General features: G+C 50.7%; 1 protein-coding gene across 1 annotated transcript in view; it reads right to left on the reverse strand.

The window, feature by feature from the left end:
• Positions 1 to 17583, reverse strand: part of LOC140850399 (cadherin-23-like) — a 298275-nt gene that overhangs the window by 42357 nt on the left and 238335 nt on the right. Inside the window, exons 12-13 of the mRNA XM_073240888.1 lie at positions 16330 to 16479; positions 15674 to 15832 (exon numbers count right to left, since the gene is read on the reverse strand). Coding sequence (XP_073096989.1) covers positions 15674 to 15832; positions 16330 to 16479 — 309 coding nt within the window. The remainder of the gene's footprint in view (positions 1 to 15673; positions 15833 to 16329; positions 16480 to 17583) is intronic.

Below are 17583 nucleotides of genomic sequence, written 5' to 3' on the forward strand. Positions count from 1 at the left end.
TTGCTCTGGCCAGCAGCTCTGTGCTTAAAGGAGTCCTCGTGGGAAAGCAATTACAGTATGTCAAGGGCTGTCAGCTGCCTGCGCCCAGTACCTGCCACTGCCTGGTGGTCCCCAGCCCTCCTGCTGGGGAGCTGCTGGAACTGCCCAGGGGATGGTTACTGGCCCCCCACCTCAGAGACAGGGAAAATGAGCTTCCTGAGCCTCACCTGAGGGCTTAGCACTGTGTGAGCATCTTGGCAAGATTTGTCCCTAATCCTAAAACAATTCACAGGACCAGTGGGGGGTCACAATCCCATTCTACAGATGCAGTGACTCCAGCTGACAATAACTACACAGATAATAACAGCGACTCAGCCTGTTTTCTCTTTATTGGGAGAAAAGGCAGTATTCTAAGACATCTGTGTGTTCACTCACTGTATTAGCACATTTCATGTCCACTCCCATTCTATGAGTACTAATACTACCCTCATTTGATAGACACAGAAAGTGCTGGACTGTGGCAGAAGCTGCCGGTGCCACACTCAGCCCTCAGCGCTCACCTGTGCCCACCAGGGGCTTCGTTAGGGGGAGGAACTCTGCTGCTCTCAGTCTACAGGCTCTTCTCAAGGATGCAGCTGGCACGATGGAGAGTCCACTTCCCAGAGGCCCTCACTTAGTGGGGGCTGGGAGTCCATGGGTCAGTTCCCCAGCCTCCTTGCCCTGAGGTGGGATGACTCCCCTCTCTGCCAGATTTCCCAGTGGGCTGATCAGCAGTAACCCCCCATGGTAACTGGCTTCACAACGGCCCCTTCAGTGACCTTGTCTCACTTTCCACTCCCACCTGAGTTTCCTGGGTCACCTTCAGAGAAAACTGCTGGCCCTTGAGTCCTAGTCTCAGGGTTTGCTTCTGGGGAAGCCAGAGCTCAGACACAGGCCTGAGGCTCGACGCCGGGCACACCACAGAGCAGATGAAGTAATTGCAGCCTCACAGCTGCCAGTGGCTCGCGGTTGTCACTGGCAGAGCTGGGCTTTGAATCCTAGTCTGACATTCACATGCACAAAGCAAAGAGAAATAAAATATCTAGCCCCTAACCCTCCTATGACACCCCACCCCTTGAGTTTGAGGAAGACTCAACTGAGTGACTTCTAAAAAACAAAGCACATCTGACCAATAAACAAAGAAAATTGGGAGGCAGAAAGCCATTTCCCAGGGATCCAGGAGAGGGAGGGTGGCTGGCTGGCTGGCTGGTTGGGAGTAAGGAGACATTCACAGTCAGAAGGGCCTCAGGGCCTCTCTCAGACCAGTTATCGAGCTGGGATTATGTGGTGGAAGGATGAGAAGGGGAGGGTGCCAGCGAGATGGGGACAGATACCATGGCTGGGGCTCAGTTAAGTGGGACCTTTAGTACAAGGAGATAGAAGGAGGGAAGAAAAGACAGTTCAATCAACCCCCTGGGGGTACAACCAAACCATGGCTGGGAATGCCTCCCTCCTACTACTGGATGTCACCAGTGCGCCCCTGTTCCGAGTCACCTGCCCCCATGGGATGCAACAGGCAGCTCCAGCTACTGGGAAGGTGGGGAGAGGTTCCTGGTTAGGGCTGGTCCCACCCACGCACCAGGACTCGTCCTCTCTCCAAGGGGACTTGGAGCCCAGGCAGCACATCCCCATGCTTGTTGCCACTGGTGGGCACTGATTGGGCCAGCACCTGCTGCTCGCTAATGAACCGGATTGATTCCACATTCTCTTGTTGTCTCCCTAAATGGCAAGCCACACATCTATCTGATAGATTAAATACCCACATGATTGTCCACCTGACATCTCCATCACTCCGCCTGCGGGTCCCTAATGAATTTTACAGCCCCACGACGACAAAAGAAATTAAGGTCAAAGTCTGATGCAGGAACTATAAATCACCCCTGATCTCTGAGACCAGTAAAGGGCTGCAGCCCCAGCCCTCACTTACCTGGGCCTGTCTAGCCCTGGGCTTGATGGTGAGATAGTCAAATTTCCCATGTGAGAGCAGGGTGGGGAGGACGTGCTGTGGGCACTCACGCCTGAGAAGCAGCTCCCATCTCAGCACATTGGGGTTCCCTCACTCCCTTGCCCACCCCACCCTTAGTAGTCCGGATATGCCCTAACACAGACAGAAGCGCTCCAAGAGGACAGTGACACCTTTCATTATGAAGACCTGCTTCCTAAGGAATGTGAAACTCTGACCACACCATTCTAAAAGTGACCCCAGACACCAGTAGCATTCTCTCCATTTTGCAGTTGGAAAAAGTGAGGCTCACAGAGAAAATGGGCTTGCCCAGGGTCATTCAGCAAATCCAAGACCATGATCTTCCAGATACCAATTCCAGATGTCCTATTACAATGGGAGTCTACAGGGATCTTTTGTCCTGGTCTTGTTCCTCCTCTGGGTGTGGGTACCTCCTGCATGTGGCTGGGTAAGCAGAGGGAACTCTAGCCTTGGGTTTATCCTAGACGTGTCAAGTTCAATTCGCTTCTGGCCATACCTCTTGGCCTCACAGTTTTGCCAGGCTCTCAGGGAGGGACTGAGTCTCCATGAAGAGGCTGTTTTGCCCCATGGTTAAGGGAAAGGACTTTGCATCCTAGAGACAAGGATTCACGTCTCAGCTCTGCCTCTTCCATGGATGTGACCTTGGGCAAATATTTAACTTCTCCGAATCTTAATGCTCTTATTTATAAAATGGAGAGGCTAATTTCTACCTCTTCAGGTTGTCGTGGGGATTCAATGAGGTAACACATGCAAGGTGCTTAGCTTGCTGCCTGGCACTTGATATTAGTACCTATCATTAGTTTAGCACCTATTCTCTGTCAGGTACTGTGCCAAAGTTCTCATTATACCATTGAACCCTCACAACAAATCTATAAGGAACTGTCACCACCATGATTTTCCAGTAAAGGAACCTGAGGCACAAAGAGGTTATTTGGCAGAGACTACACATCCATGCTCCCTTTTCCAACTAACAAAAACTGTGATTTTTAGATGGCACACACTATCAGCTAAAATACTGCAATTCCCATCTTGCTTTTTAGATAAGCCATATCACTAAGTTCTAGCCAATGTAATAAAAGCAGGAGTTTGTAAGACATTTCCAGGAAGTCTCCTTAAAAGGGAGAGAGGGAGCCCTTCTTCATTTCCTCCTTTCTGCAGCTTGGAATGTGGGTGTGAGAAACATGCGATGACATCATCATCATCATCAGTATAGTTACACAGTAATATAGAGAAGGCTTCTTCTAGAGACGTTCAAACTTAGGTTACCATGAATTAGTTGGTCATGAAATCAGTTTAGTGGGTCATACTAGCATTCTAAAAATGAAATCTAGCAGAAAAAAAAAGAACATACTAAAATGGAATTGAGGATGAAGACTGTAAGACATTGGTGAGAGAAACTGTAGAATACACAAATGAACAGAAAGATATTTCCAGGCTTATGGATTGGAGAATTAGTATTGTTAAAATGCCCATACCCAAAACAATCTACAGATTCAAAGCAATCCTTATAAAAAATTCAATGGCATTTTTCAGAGAACTAGAATAATCCTAAAATTTGTATGGAATTACAAAAGACCCCGAATAACCAAAGCAATCTTGAGTAAGAGGAACAAAGCTAGAGGCACCATGTTCTTCAATTTTGAATATATAACAAAGCTACAATGATCAGAACAATATAGCATTGGCATAAAAGCAGACTCATAGATGGATGGAACAGAACAGAAAGCCCCAAAATAAACCCACACATATATGGTCAATAAATATATGACAAAGGAGGCAAGAATATACAACAGAGAAAAGGCAATCTCTTTAATAAATGTTGGCAAAGGAATGAAACTGGATCACTGTCTTATATGATACACACAATCAACTCAAAATGGATTAAAGACTTGAATGTAAGACCTGGAACCATAAAACTCCTAGAAGAAAATATATGTAGCAAGCTATTTGACAGTGGTCTTAGTGATGGTTTTTTGTATCTGACTCCAAAAGCAAAAGCAACAAAAAAAAGCATCCTGACAAGATTTGTCCCTAATCCTTAAAACAATTAGCAAGACAGGGGTCACAATCCCATTTTACAGATGCAGCAACTCCAGCTGATAAGAACTATGCAGGTAATAACAACGGCTCACCCTGTTTTCTCTTTACTGGGAGAAAAGGCAGTATTCTAAGACATCTCATGGATGTCTTAAAAAATCAACAAGGCTACATCAAATTAAAAACCTTCTGCATGGCAAAGGAAACCATCAACAGAATGAAAAGGCAACCTACTGAATGGGAAAAAATATTTGCAAATCATATATCTGATAAGCGGTTAATATCCAAAAAATATAAAGAACTCATATAACTCAACAGCAATAAACAAACAATCTGACTAAAAAATGGGCAAAGGATCTGGATAGACATTTTTCCAAAGACAACATACAGAAGTCCAACATGTACATGAAAAGATGCTCAACGTCACTAATCAAAACCACGATGAGCTATCACCTCACACCTGTTAGAATGGCTATTATCAAAAAGACAAGAAATAAAAGCATTGGTAAGAATATGGAGAAAAGGAAACCTCTGTGTGCTGTTGGCAGGAATGCAAATTTGCTCAGACACTACGGAAAACAATATGGAGGTTCCTCAAAATATTAACAATTGAAGTACCATTGATCCAACAATTCCACTTCTGGATACTTATCAGAAAAAAATGAAAACATGCACTCAAAAAGATATATGCATCCCCATGTTCATTACTGTATTAACAATAGCCAAGATTTGGAAGCAACCTGTGTTCATTGATGGATGAGAGGTTAAAGAAAATGTGGTGTATATTTACTATGGAATATTCTCAGCTATAAAAAAGGAAATCCTGCCATTTGTGAAAACATGGATGGACACTGAGGGCATTATGCTGAAAGAAATCAGACAGAGAAGGTAAAATACTGTATGATCTTACTTGCAGGTAGAATCTAAAAACAACAACCAAAACTGAGCTCATAGATACAGAGAACAGATTGGCAGTTGCCAGAGATGTGGGGGTGGGGTGGGCAAAGGGGTAAAAGGGACAAACCTCCAGTTATAAAATAAACAAGTCCTGGGGATGTAACATATAGCATGGTGACTATAGTCAATAATTCTATATTGTATATTTAAAACTTGCTAAGAGAGTAGACCTTAAAAGTTCTCATAAAAAAATGAAATCTACCAGAATAAAATAGAAAATACTAGAATGCATCATAGCCTATAGTAAGGAAGTATTGTTTTGTTCTAGATATGGATATGTGAGTGTGTCCTGGGTCACAAAGTTAAATCAATTTTTATTATGGATCATGGTAAAAAATTTTTTCTGAAAACCACTAAACTAACCAATGGGCACAGGAGACTTTGAGCCACTCCAGAAGTAAGCTGGCTGGAATCAGAGCTGCCATCCCCTCCTACAAGGATTGCATAGCAAGATTAAGCCCCTCCAAACCCACAGGCCCAGCTCACCTTCTACCTAAACCTTTGTGGGTCCCTCCCTCCTCCCTCCCTCTGTCTTTTGTCCAACTGCTCCTGGGTTACACTCTCAGGCCTAGGCTGCTCCGGGCCCACCCCTCCCCTGTCTTCTGACCCAGGGATAACCTTCCTAGCACATGGTACACGTAGCCTTTGTCCAGGCATTCGGCTTACTGCATTTATGAGCTCATTCTGCTCTGGCCAGTCTTACAGCTCCCCACTGTCCCCTTGCCCTGGGGCGCCATTTTCTTCACTCTGGTGTCCTTTAAGCAACTGTTTGAGCAGGAACAATCAGCAGCTAATCTACGGAAGGGTACTCTGACAGCTCAGAGCACAGGGAATCACAGGCTCTTGGCACAGACAGGGACTGTCTAGAGGCAGGTGGCCGCACGCTGTTGGCTCAGGGGACCTTAGAGAGTGTCCGGCACAACCCTTTCACTTTACAGGTGAGGACTCCGAGGCCCTGGGAACTGGGAAGTTGCTCAGGGTCACCCTGAGACTGAGCAGCTCCTATTTCCCAGGCTAGTGCTCAGCCCACCTCCCCAGACTGTGAAGGTGGCTGGACCCCGGCGTGGGCACCTAATGTGACTGGCAAGGGGCTCCAGGGATTTCTGAAGCACACTCAGGTTTAAATCCTGGCTCAGCCACTCACTAGCTGCAACCCTGGGCGGGTTACTTATCTCTCTGGGCCTTCATTTCTTTCTTCTGTATAATGGGGACAGAAGAGATGATTCATATATTATAAAGTGTTTGGCATTTGCAAAGCTCACACCACCTGCTCACTAGGCCTGTGATGATGAGCAGTGTACTCTCAATGTGTTGGCAAAAGGGCAAAGGTCAGCAGCGGGGCTGCTTCCATCAGGGATGTGGGATCCTGGGCACCAATGCGGGAGGCTTCAGGGGCTTGACAGGCAAAGGGGCTTTAGATCAATTTGCCAAAAATCAATTAGTTGAACCACTAAATGGCTGAAAACCATCAGACCTTAAACAAGGTCCAGGACAATCCACCTCAGGGGCACAGGTTGGGGAGCCCCAACTTTCCATTTTGACCCAGCATTGCAGCATCAGAGGCCTCCCAACCCTCAGGCCCTGCTGCAGCTCCTTCCAGAAGCCCAGGGTGCTGGTGGGCAGGCAGCAGCCAGCTGCATTCTCTCTCCTTAGCGCCTGTTCTACCTCTCATTCCACCCCATTTCGGTTTACGGATTGATATTTAGATTAAAGTGATAAACACAGCCCAGGAGCACTGAGGCCTGACAGGCAGAGGAGCTCAGATCTGTCAATCACAGTGAGCCAGCTCAGCTCTCTCCCAGCTCCTGGCCAGTACCAAAGAGGACCCCTGATTGGAGCTCAACCGATGGACAGATTAAAGGGGCCCGAAGAACAGCCTAGACACTTCCAAAAGTGGGGAGAGTATGGCTACAAAGGCCTTCCAGGCTGGCTCGGTTGCAGGGCTGGCTGGTCAAGGTGACATACTATTTACTAGTATGTGAGTGTCTTTAGTCTCCCTCTTTCCCTCCCCAGGCTGCAGATATTCAATTTTCTTTTAAACGGTGGGGAAATTGGAAGAGATTTTGTTCTGTTTAAGCACAGCTGGAGTCTCAGGTCTCAAGGGATTGGAGAACAATGAGATCAATTAAGATGGCACGGTGAGGGGTGTCAGGAGAGGGGTGGGGAGAGACTACCTGAGGTAGGGGGGCCAGCAGCCATCCAGGAGGGGGAAGAGGGGAAGAGGTGCCTTCCAGTAAGGAAGTGAGCTTTGTTCTTACCTGCAGTGACCTGCCTGCCTCTGCTGGATTTTGCTAAGGTATCTGGACAAGGCTGACTTGTTGGCTTGTGTTCATCTCCCAGACCTACTAATAATTCATGTCGGCAATTTGTGTCACCAGCTTTACATAATGATAGAATCAAGTTGAACCAATGCTATCAGAAGCAGAGAGAGGTCACTGTTTGAGAACAGCTGAGAGAAGAGAGAGCTCTGGATGCCTAGCCTGCAGCAGGCACTGTACAACTGTCCAATCATTTGCTGTGTGGCCCCTGGACAATGGCCTTTCCATGCACCACTCCACAACCTTGCTGAGATGGGAATTACCACCCCCTGCCAACCATTTTATAAGGGAGGAAACCGAGACCCAGGGAGGTGATGTTACCTGCCTGAGGCGTGACCCCAGGATCATCCGGGCCTCCCAGTCTTACTCAGGGCAGGGATTGTAAAGCTGAGCCTGAAATGCACCCAGCCCCTCAGCTTGGCTCTGCATACAGGGGAGCCAGAGCTGACCCTATTTCCTTGGCAGCTGTGGGAAGGGCTGGGTGCCCCCTGTAATCTCCCGGCTCTCCCTTGCAGAAGCCTTCCCCACTGCCCCTCCCACAGCAGGACTCCCCACTCTCTGGGGCAAAGAGCTCCCCCACTCTAGATACAACTGCCATTCCCTTTTCCTCAGTGACTATTTATCAAGGGCATAGAATGACAGTAGTGAACAAGACAGACAAAAGTTCCTGTGCATTCCAGGGACAGAAGACAGATGATGAACAATGAAATACAGAGCATGTCGAACGGGGATAAGTGCCATGGGGTAAGTATAGCTGGGTGGGTGGGGGAGTGTAGCATTGTTACTCTCTTCCATCAGTGGTCAGGGCAGACAAGCCTCTCACAGAGGTAGCATTAGCCTGCCCTAGGAAGGGCATTCAGAGGGCATGTGGTCTATCATTTCCTTGGACTGAGCAGGAGGCAGAGGCCCAGGGATGAAGTGATATTTGCACAAGGTTACATAGCAAGTCAGTGGCCTAGAACCCAGGCCGTGGGGCTCCCCAGCCAGCAGTCTTCCAGGGGGGCTCACTGCCAGAAGGGATATGCGGCAGAACTTGGCACAATGAAATGTGGGGTTATGAGGTCTGGGACTCAAACATCTCTGCCATTGACTTGTTAGTTGACCTTGGGTACATATTGTAGCCCTGCCATGCCTGCTTCCAGGCAGCCAAGTTTGGGGGAGTTTCTCATGCAACAATAGGAACTGAAACAAGTACCACAGGCCCTTGCTGGGAGCATGGCGCAAAGCAAGCACTTGCTGAGTGCTGACTGAACATGGGAACGGATGGAAACAGCGAAGAACCATGGAGTTCCTTTGGGCTGAGAATTATAAACGTCATACACCCAGGACAAGCTACATAATTTGCAGGGAACAGGGCCCCTTGATCAAATATTCAGCATTTCAAGATGGCCACAGCAGTGCCTCAAACCAAATGTGGGGCCCTTCTAGTCTAGGTCACTAAGCAAATGCCCAGGCCATGTACTCACGAAGCCAGCCCTCCTGTCACATCTGCTGCCCACCTCGCCTGGAGACTCGTTCCCCTCCTGCATCCTTCCTTAACCTTTCTCTCTCTTCTACTCTTTTAGGCTGGGGCCTGAGTGTTAGATTCCCAGGGTTGACATAGACAAGAACTCAACCAGTGTGCCAACTGAGAGGACCCAGTACCCAGCTTTTGGAGGACCCAGACTCCAAAAGTTGGAGCCTCAGGCAGAGAATCCAGGAACTCAGGGTCCTAAGTTTAAGAGCCAGTGTTCTCCGAAGTGCCACTGACCCCTGAATGTGATGGATAAGAACAATAGCAGTAGCAATCCCAGCTGTCATTTACCTAGGGCTTCCCAATGTGCCAAGTGCTTTAAATGCATCATTTCTCTTAATCATGGAATGTTATTATCATCCCCATAGCAAATACTGGCGACTGAAGGTCACACACAACCGAGCATCTGCCCAGGCTCACTGAGCCAGCAAGGGTAGGGGCAGGATTTGAACCTGGGTCTCCCTAGGTTTAAACCCTTGCTCCCAGCCAAGGTTCCTGCTAGCAGGGGCTGATCAAGCTGAGAGGTGTTCCCTCGTGTTGCAGAGAAGCAGAAACCAAGGAGCACCACCTGAGGCTGAGGCAGGGTACCAGTCTTTCCCGACCACTTGGCTGGGCCATCAGGTTCCCAGCAGCTGGGGTGAGGCCTGGGTGAGATTCTTTGGATTCAGAAAAAGGGGAGGGGGTGGTTGTTCTCTGAGTCCTCATATGAAGGAGCCCTGGGTGTCTGAGAGGTGGGGAAGAGGCACACTCCATCTGAAGCCCTCCAGAACTGAGGCTGGCTGGTACCAGGGCCGGCCTGGGGCAGTGACTGCAACACACCTTCTCCTTTTGGAGTCAGCAGTACTCGCAGAGGAGAGAGAGAAGGGGACAAACAGCAGCAGGTCTGTCTCTGTTGATGAGGCCAGGCTGGACAAACAGGAACAGCTGGTCAGCTTTAGGATGGAGAGGCTTTGGGAATTTTCTGCAAACTCCCAGATGGGGCTGGGAGATGGAGGGGCAGGTGAGGGAGCTCTAGGGGCTGGTGGGTAGGTGGGGGACCTCCAGAGGGTGGGAAGCATGTCTGTGTCACTGGGAATGAAACTAAACAGCAAGAGTGACTCTCCTTTCCTGCAAGGCAGAGTGAGTTGGAATTAGAGCCTCATGGAGCCTGAGGCAGCACCTGGCCTGATCATTTCACTTTACAACGAGGACACAGGGCCCCAGCAGCTTAGTAACTTGTCCAGGCTACACGGCTGCCCGCGGCAGGGCCATGACACTGAGTGTGGTGTCTCTGCTCTGCCACGGCTCAGCCAGGGGTCCAGTGTGACTTGCCGACATTGTCTGAGTGTGCTCCCAGCCAGGCTCTGTGCCGAGCACCCTCATGAGCTGTCCCACACCGTTCTCACAGTATCCCTCCCAGACAGAGCCCCATCAGGGTACCTCTCAGGGTCACAGAGGAGGAAATGGGCTAAGTGCCCAGTCAAGGGCCCACCTTGGCAGAGCAGGGCTTTCACATAGGCTGAAGGGGTAGAGGGCAGCCAGACTGGGTCCGTTAGGCCAATGATAATAAAACCACTCCTCAGGTCTGTAAGCCCTTAACTATTTACATTCACATCACCACTCTGGTGTCTACCAACAACCCAGCCATGTGGGCTGGGCAGGCATAACATTCCCCACTTGAAGGGAAGAAAACCAAGTCCCAGAGAGAGTGACCAGCCCACAGCAGAACAGGACTCGTGACCCTGCCCTTGCCTAAGACACTACCAGCCTCCCAAGGACTTTGGGGAGCTGTGCCTTTCAGCTTCCACAGGGCCACTCTGTCTGCATGGAGCTGAGATGTGGCACTCTATCCCTGGGCTAAGCAAACCGTGAGCTGGTTCTGGGGCCCCACACCTGTCAAGTCAGGGCTCTTATGTTCCTTTCCTTCTGGTTTTTATTTCTCTGCCTGGAGAGGAATCCTGTCTTGTCTGACAGCTCATCTTCTGCCCATTCCTGTTGTGCCCCACCCCCTGGAGCAGGGAGAGGACTGGGAGTGCAGTGAGACCTGCACCAGGAGTAACCTCCCTCTAGCTGCTGCTCCCCCTCAGCATCCCTCTCTCATTGCCCCAGGGGACACAGAGCTAGTATATCTGGGGGACGTGAGCCCCCTACTTCAGGAGGCCATGTTGGCTCCTTGCACGTCCCATATACTACTTCTGCCAGGTGTTTCCCAAATGCCTGCCATGGGCCACCAGTATGGAATGGGTAAGAGAATGTGGATGCTTTGATACAGGACTTTTCCACTATCAGAACAGCAGCTCAGTGATTATTTTGGGGTGGGTGGCAATTCAGGAGAAATAGAAACAGCTGAGCCCCATTTGCCTCAAAGAGCAGGACTCCACCTCTCTGCACAGCACATGCCCCTCACTGCAGTCCAGTCACAGGGCTTTTGCATATGCTATTTCTACTTTCTCCAATGTGCTTCCCCCCCATCACTCACCTATTAATGCCTACTTGATTGCCACTTCCACGGGGAAGCCTTCCCTGATCCCAGTCAAGTCGGGTGTCCTGTTAGAGGTTTTTATAGCTTCCTGATCACTCCATCATATCAAGTAATACTTAATGTAAAGATTCATTTCTTAGTATGAATACCAGGCTTTCCCAAGAGACTATAAACTTCATGAGGGCAAGATTCACATCACCATTATGTCCTCAGGGCCATGTGCCTAGCACATAGCAGGTATTCAAAAAACATTTGTTGACTGAATGGTGGATTGCTCTCCTACTGTCCAGTGGCACCCAAAACCCCACTAGTTTCCAGATACCAATAGGTCAGGCTGCAGGGCTTCCCCAAGCCTAGCAGAATCCCAGGAAGACACCCCATAGGGTTCTACCTGACTCCTGTGGTCAGATCAGGAGGCAGGATTGGAAGGCAAGAATCAGAGCAGCCTGAGGATATGAGGGGACAAACCATGCAACCTAGAGGATTGGTAGCCACCAACATCATTCAGGAACCTGCACACACAAACACGTATTACGTACACATACTTCTGAGTGCATATAGTTGATACACATGTACATGCAGACATAAGAGCACACCTGTGTGTGCACCCACCCCTCACAAGCATGCCCCACATGCCCATGTGCACATATGGGTGCATGTGCCTCTGCATATCCCTCTCCTGTGAGGTCACCATTCAGAAGCCCAGCTCCCACTGACTTTCATCCTGCATCCTTGCTCTTTCCATGAAGGCTTTCCTAATGAAGACATCTCTAGGCTGCCGTGGATTCCCATTTCCCTGGGCAACACGCTCAAGTCTCCCTCACCTGGTCTTCGCATCAGTGACAAGTAGCTCACCCAGCTCTGACCCTGAGTAGCTCAGGACCTAGAGTGCTGGCAATGCACCTGATGGTGCCAGTAGTTCTTGAGGCTCTGGAGTGTCACCCAGAGACACAGTGCCTGTAGCAATCCTGTGACCCATCTATGTGGGTCCTACAAAGAGCACTTTCCTCTCAGCTCTGCACATTACCGAAATGAGAGGGTCACTGACCCAACGCGGAGCCTCTTGGATGGGGAACCTAATGGTTAAGAGCCCATGGCTTGGGGTCAGGCTGTCTTTTTGTGAATTTCAGTTCACTCACTCAGTAGCCCTGAGCAAGTTACTTTAGCCTCCCTAAACCTCAGTTTCCTCCTCAGTAAAATGAGAACAGCAGCAATTACCTAGGTTAGGAATAATGCATGTCAAGTGCATGGTTTACAGCTAGTTCTCAATAATGACACTGTTGAAAGGGTGTTATAGTTTCAGTAGTAAGAGCAGCAGCAGTCCTCAGGGATCATCTCACCCACACCCCTGCCTCTGGGCATGATTACTCCAGGCACTAGGTCTGGAAGGGACCACAGGCACATTTTAATCCATCTTGTTCATTTTATAGATGAGTTGCTGAGAAGGGAAGCGGCTTCTGCCTGAGTCATCCAAGTGGCTGGGTGGGAGCAGAGTCAACACTCAAGGTCAAGCCTTTGACCTCTAGGTCCCTACCCTTTCACCTCCTCCAGTGGAAATCCATTTTGCTATAACTGGGGGCTATAAGGGGCTCAGCACCTGGGCTGGGAGACGTCCAGCCCTTCCTTCCCAGCTGGGATGCCCAGGCTGGAGGTGGCAGCCCCCTCCTATTTCAGCATCCCCACCCTGTTATAAAAGTGCTGTTTTCCCCCAGGACAGGTGATAAGCCACAGAAGCAGGGCCATGTCTGGGTGGGAGTTGGGCAGGCCCCTTGCAGCAGGCTCTGCCCTAGCCTTTAGTGCAAATTAAAACATTTTCCTTTTCTTCATTTTTTTTTTCTGATACAACTGCCCATGAAACATTTTAATAACATCTCAGAAAAGGTCAAGGAGAAGGAATTTTACAGTCCCTGAGCAGGCATCTATAACTTAAGCTCTTCCTGCAGCAAGTGGGGTCAGGAAATGGGACTGACCTCAGGTCTGAGTGCGAAATTCCAGGGATGGGGAGGCCAGGGCAGGGCAGTGGGTCTGAGTGGCATGACCACGAAGCCTGCTACCTGCTAGGAGCTCTGGAAGCACCTTGGAGAGATGGGGAAATGATGGTGTGTGAGTGTCTCCCAGGGGATTCTGTCCCCTCCATCCTTTGCACCTCTTGACAGCAGCCTTGGGAGGTCTCAAGCCCATTTTGCAGAAAAGGAAATGAAGGCTCTTAGAGGTGACATAGGCAAATGGGCACACAGCAAAGGCAGGGAAACCAGGGTTCAATTTCACTTTAGGTCCAGAGCTCTTTTAGGCACACAGCCCTGCTGCTGGAGCTTATCACTGGTGAAACAGCCCCCTCATATCTGCAATTCCACAACCCCTGGGGCAGGGTGTTAAGAAGGAGGTGGGCAAGACTTAGACAGACTCAGGAACTGGAGGCTGGCCAGTGAGCTGGCCCTTGGTAGAGACCCTCAGGTAGCCACAGAAGAGGCTGAACACATCTGCTAAATATCCAGAGAAGGCCTGGGAAAGGGCCTGGAGAAGAGGTTGTGGGTACTGGGCGGGGGTCCATGTAGGCCCAGGATGTGCTCCAGCACTTGAGGAAGCCCAGTTTGAGGACCTACACTCCAGTGTCAACCCAGACGGGATGGGGCCTGATGCATCCTTCCGGGCACCAGCAGCTGGCCACCAGCCAGGAGGTGTGCCTTCCCACACTTCATGCACCACCCAGGTCCCTGGGCTCCCTCAACCCTTCCCCAGGGCTGGGGGGACTTGGGACTGCAAAGTGAGACCCTCCACCCCAAGCAAGAATGCCAGGAAGGAATCCCTGGACACCTGCCAAGCCTGGACCAGACATCTGAATAATTGCCACGTGGTCCCCGGCCTGTGGGGGGGCAGGGGATGGGGGTGGGCGATAGGGCCTATGTGTGAAGCCCCTGAAACGCAGGCTATTTAGGCATCCTTCACCCTGATATTTGAAGGTGGCCTGGGGGCTGAAGACCCTCTCCAGAAGGCCAGAGCCTCTGGCATTTGCTCTCTGGCTGGGCCCTAGAGGCTGCAGGAGGGTCCATGGGGCCTCAGGCACCAGGTGACTGACTGCAAAGAGCACCTTGGTAAAAGCCAGCAGAGCCCCAGGCTGGGGAAGCAGTACGGGAGCGAACAGCCGCAGCAGTCTTATTGTTTATGTCTGATGCCTGCCTAGCTAAACATCTGTTTGAAATATTAATAACTGTCATATGGGAAGGGCCTGGGGGCTCAGTATAGTTTCATACCATCTGTCTGTAGAGTAAACACACTTCGGAGTAGGGGGCCTGGGATCAGCAGACAATGTCTCTGCTCCAAGTGAGCATGGAGCAAGAAGTGGGAGCGTGGACTCTGGGGGCCCCTGAGTGGATAGGGAAGGGCAGCAGGGAGGTTTATTGAACACCTACTATGGGCGAGCCCCTGAGCTTGTGCAGCACACATCTACCACCTTGATCTGCTCAGCAACCAATCATCTTTGTTCTGGTAACGGAAGCCCCTTGGAGAACCCCTTTTCCCATTTTCAGCCCATATAATTTGGATGGGGCTGACCCAAACCCCTGCGCCACTAGGGGGAGTATGACCCATCTCTGGGATATCAGAATCAAGACGACTGGTTCCAAGATAACCTAATAAGCTAGGCCAATGAGAATCAGCTCTGGGACTTCTGCTGGAACTTCTGAAAAAGAATACTTTTTCTCCTACTAAAGTTGACAAATTGGTAAGAAGTAAGCCTAGGGGTGTTGGTGTCCCTCTCTGCCAATATGAAACAGCAGAGCCTGGTGTTAGATTTATACCAGAAATCTGTAGCTAGATTTCTACTCAAGTGAGTGTCTGGATGCAGCCATACCTGAAATCACTTATATAAGCCAATCCTTTTTTTGTTTGAACCACCTATAGAGTTTGCGTGTCTTGTAACCAAGAGTACTGATACTAATGGACATTGGGAGGGACACCTTGTCAAAGTCCTGGCCAGGGGGCAACTGGGGATATTCAGCCACTGTCAAGGAGCCCATTCTTCCTTGGTACCTGTGCTTAGACAGGGAGGGTCACCCTCCTCAGAGTGGCTGGCACCTGTCCCCATCACAGTGCACCTCTAGGGATCTTGGCTCACTCAGGCATAGTCCCTTTCAGGGACAAGGCAGAAAACCAAAGCGTCCTTGGCCGTCTCATCCTCCCCAGGTCAGTCCCTTTTCCACACTGCTGCCCTGGCCAAGAGGACCCCATCATGAAGTCCAGGTGCATTCATACTCTACCACCACATCTCTGGGGACTTGGGGGCAACCCCTTCCAGACTGCCCCAACTCCTTGGGCAAAACCCCTTTGGCTGCCTCTTCATGGTCTGCCCCAGAGCTCAGTGGCCCTGCAGGAATGTGGGGACTCACCAGGACGGTTAGCACAGAGGTCCCCACGGTGACATTCTCATATAAGCTGATATTGTACAGTGGCTGGCTGAAGATGGGCCGGTTGTCATTCTCGTTGATGAGGGTGATCTTCACCTTGGCATAGCCCACGTGGTCAGGCACACTCTCATTGGCAAAGAGCTGGGTGTGCAGAACAGGGGTCCCAGTGAGCACCCACATGCTCCCAAAGCCCTCGTCCCCATAAGTCCCCCTGGGACGTTTACAGTTCCAACCCAGAGCACTTGTCCAAGTCACTGTCCATTCCAGGTGTGCTACTGTGGGTCCTTCCATCAGTGTTCACAGTGCTAGAATGGCCACTGATTCTGCTGGGAAGGGAGGGGCTGATGCGGGCTGGGCAGGGGCTGGTGCTGGGAAGTAGAGGCTCTTGATGGGCTTCTGAGGCCAAGGTGGCGGCCGGTAAAATTCCACTCAATTCCTGGACATTTCCTTGTCCTTCTTGTAAAGGGGAGGCTCAGCCTAGCCCTTGCCATGGCTCTGTGGGCTTCTCTGAGTCAGACCCACAAGGAAAGAATGGGGAAAGGTAGAAGGGGCTATTTAAAAGGACTGTGTCACCACCCCCACCCCACTTCCCCTGAAACCCTGCAACCCAGCTGAGGAGATGGTGAGTGCGGCCTTACATCGAAGTCGTAGCGGTCCACAGTCTCATAGTCCAGGGGGATGGCCACCCGGATACGAATGTCCGCCTTCCCTTGGACTGAGGTAGGGGAGATGATGAAGTGGTGGGAGTTGTTCCCCACCAGGTACACCTCGAACATGCTGTTCAGGCCCTGGGTCAAATGGAGAGGAAAACATTCAGAACGGGCTCAGGGGCCAAGGGCCAAGCGAGGCTGGCGGAGCAGAGCTGCTTCAGTGGGGGAGGCAGACGATGTGCAGGGACTGGGCACGGCCTGCCTGCTGCCCGCAAAGTGATCTGGTTCCCCCACCCCTCCTTCTGCCCATGTCTAGGCCTCTGGCATCTCTTCTGGTTCTTTCTGCCTTTGTCATCCCTTCTGATGCCCACAGTCTCCCTCACCCCCGGGGGGTTTGTTTCATCTTCCATACCTGGCTCCTTCCTCTACCCAGTGAGCCCAACTGGGGAGGGATCCACCAGCCACAAGATCCAGCAGGAAGAAAGGGGGAAAGAGTGTCTGAAGGGAGTGGGGGAGAAGAAGTCAGCGTCCTGGTGGGCTTGGACAGGAGAGGGCATGCGGGGCAGAGAAGGGCACTGCTGCTCCCCTTGCTCCCTCTGGAAGGTGTCAGGCAGGGAGAACACGGGCTTGCTTACACATGGAGTGCCAATAACCCAGATGGCTGAGCAGCAAAATGAACCTGTGTACCCCCCAACTGAGGCCGACCCAGGAAAGTCTAGAGGTCCCTGACCCCCAGACAGCCCAGAGCTGACATATCCATCACATTCTGCTACAGCACAGCAGCAAAGTCCATAGTTTTAGCTGGTGGGGGTGGGCAGGTACCTCTAGGTCAGGAGTTTCTGATCATTCTAAGCAGGACCAGAGCTCACAGAGCCCTTATATACTACCTGGCTTGTCCTCACACAAAGAATGTGTTGTCTACATGCTACCCCAGCCCCTAGATCAGGAGAAGAAGCCCCTGCAGAAGGTGGGAGACATGGCTTGCTGACTCTCCCGAGTCTGGTCTGCTTGGAAAGTGATTCAACCTCCTGTATGGGGGGTAATTACCCCCAAAGAGCCCCCCTCTAACCTAGCTGGGTGGCCTGTGGTTGGTAACAAACCAGCCCAGAGCCTCTCCTGACCCTTGCTGCAGATGCCCAGTGGGTCACTGACCCAGGCTCTCGGCCCCAGTAGGATGTCTTCTTGCTTCTCCTGTGTTGCCCACCGCTGGCCCGGTGTCCAGCACAGCCCCTCTGTGTACAT

The sequence above is a fragment of the Manis javanica genome, chromosome 7, assembly GCF_040802235.1.
Source record: "Manis javanica isolate MJ-LG chromosome 7, MJ_LKY, whole genome shotgun sequence".
Lineage (NCBI taxonomy): Eukaryota > Metazoa > Chordata > Mammalia > Pholidota > Manidae > Manis > Manis javanica.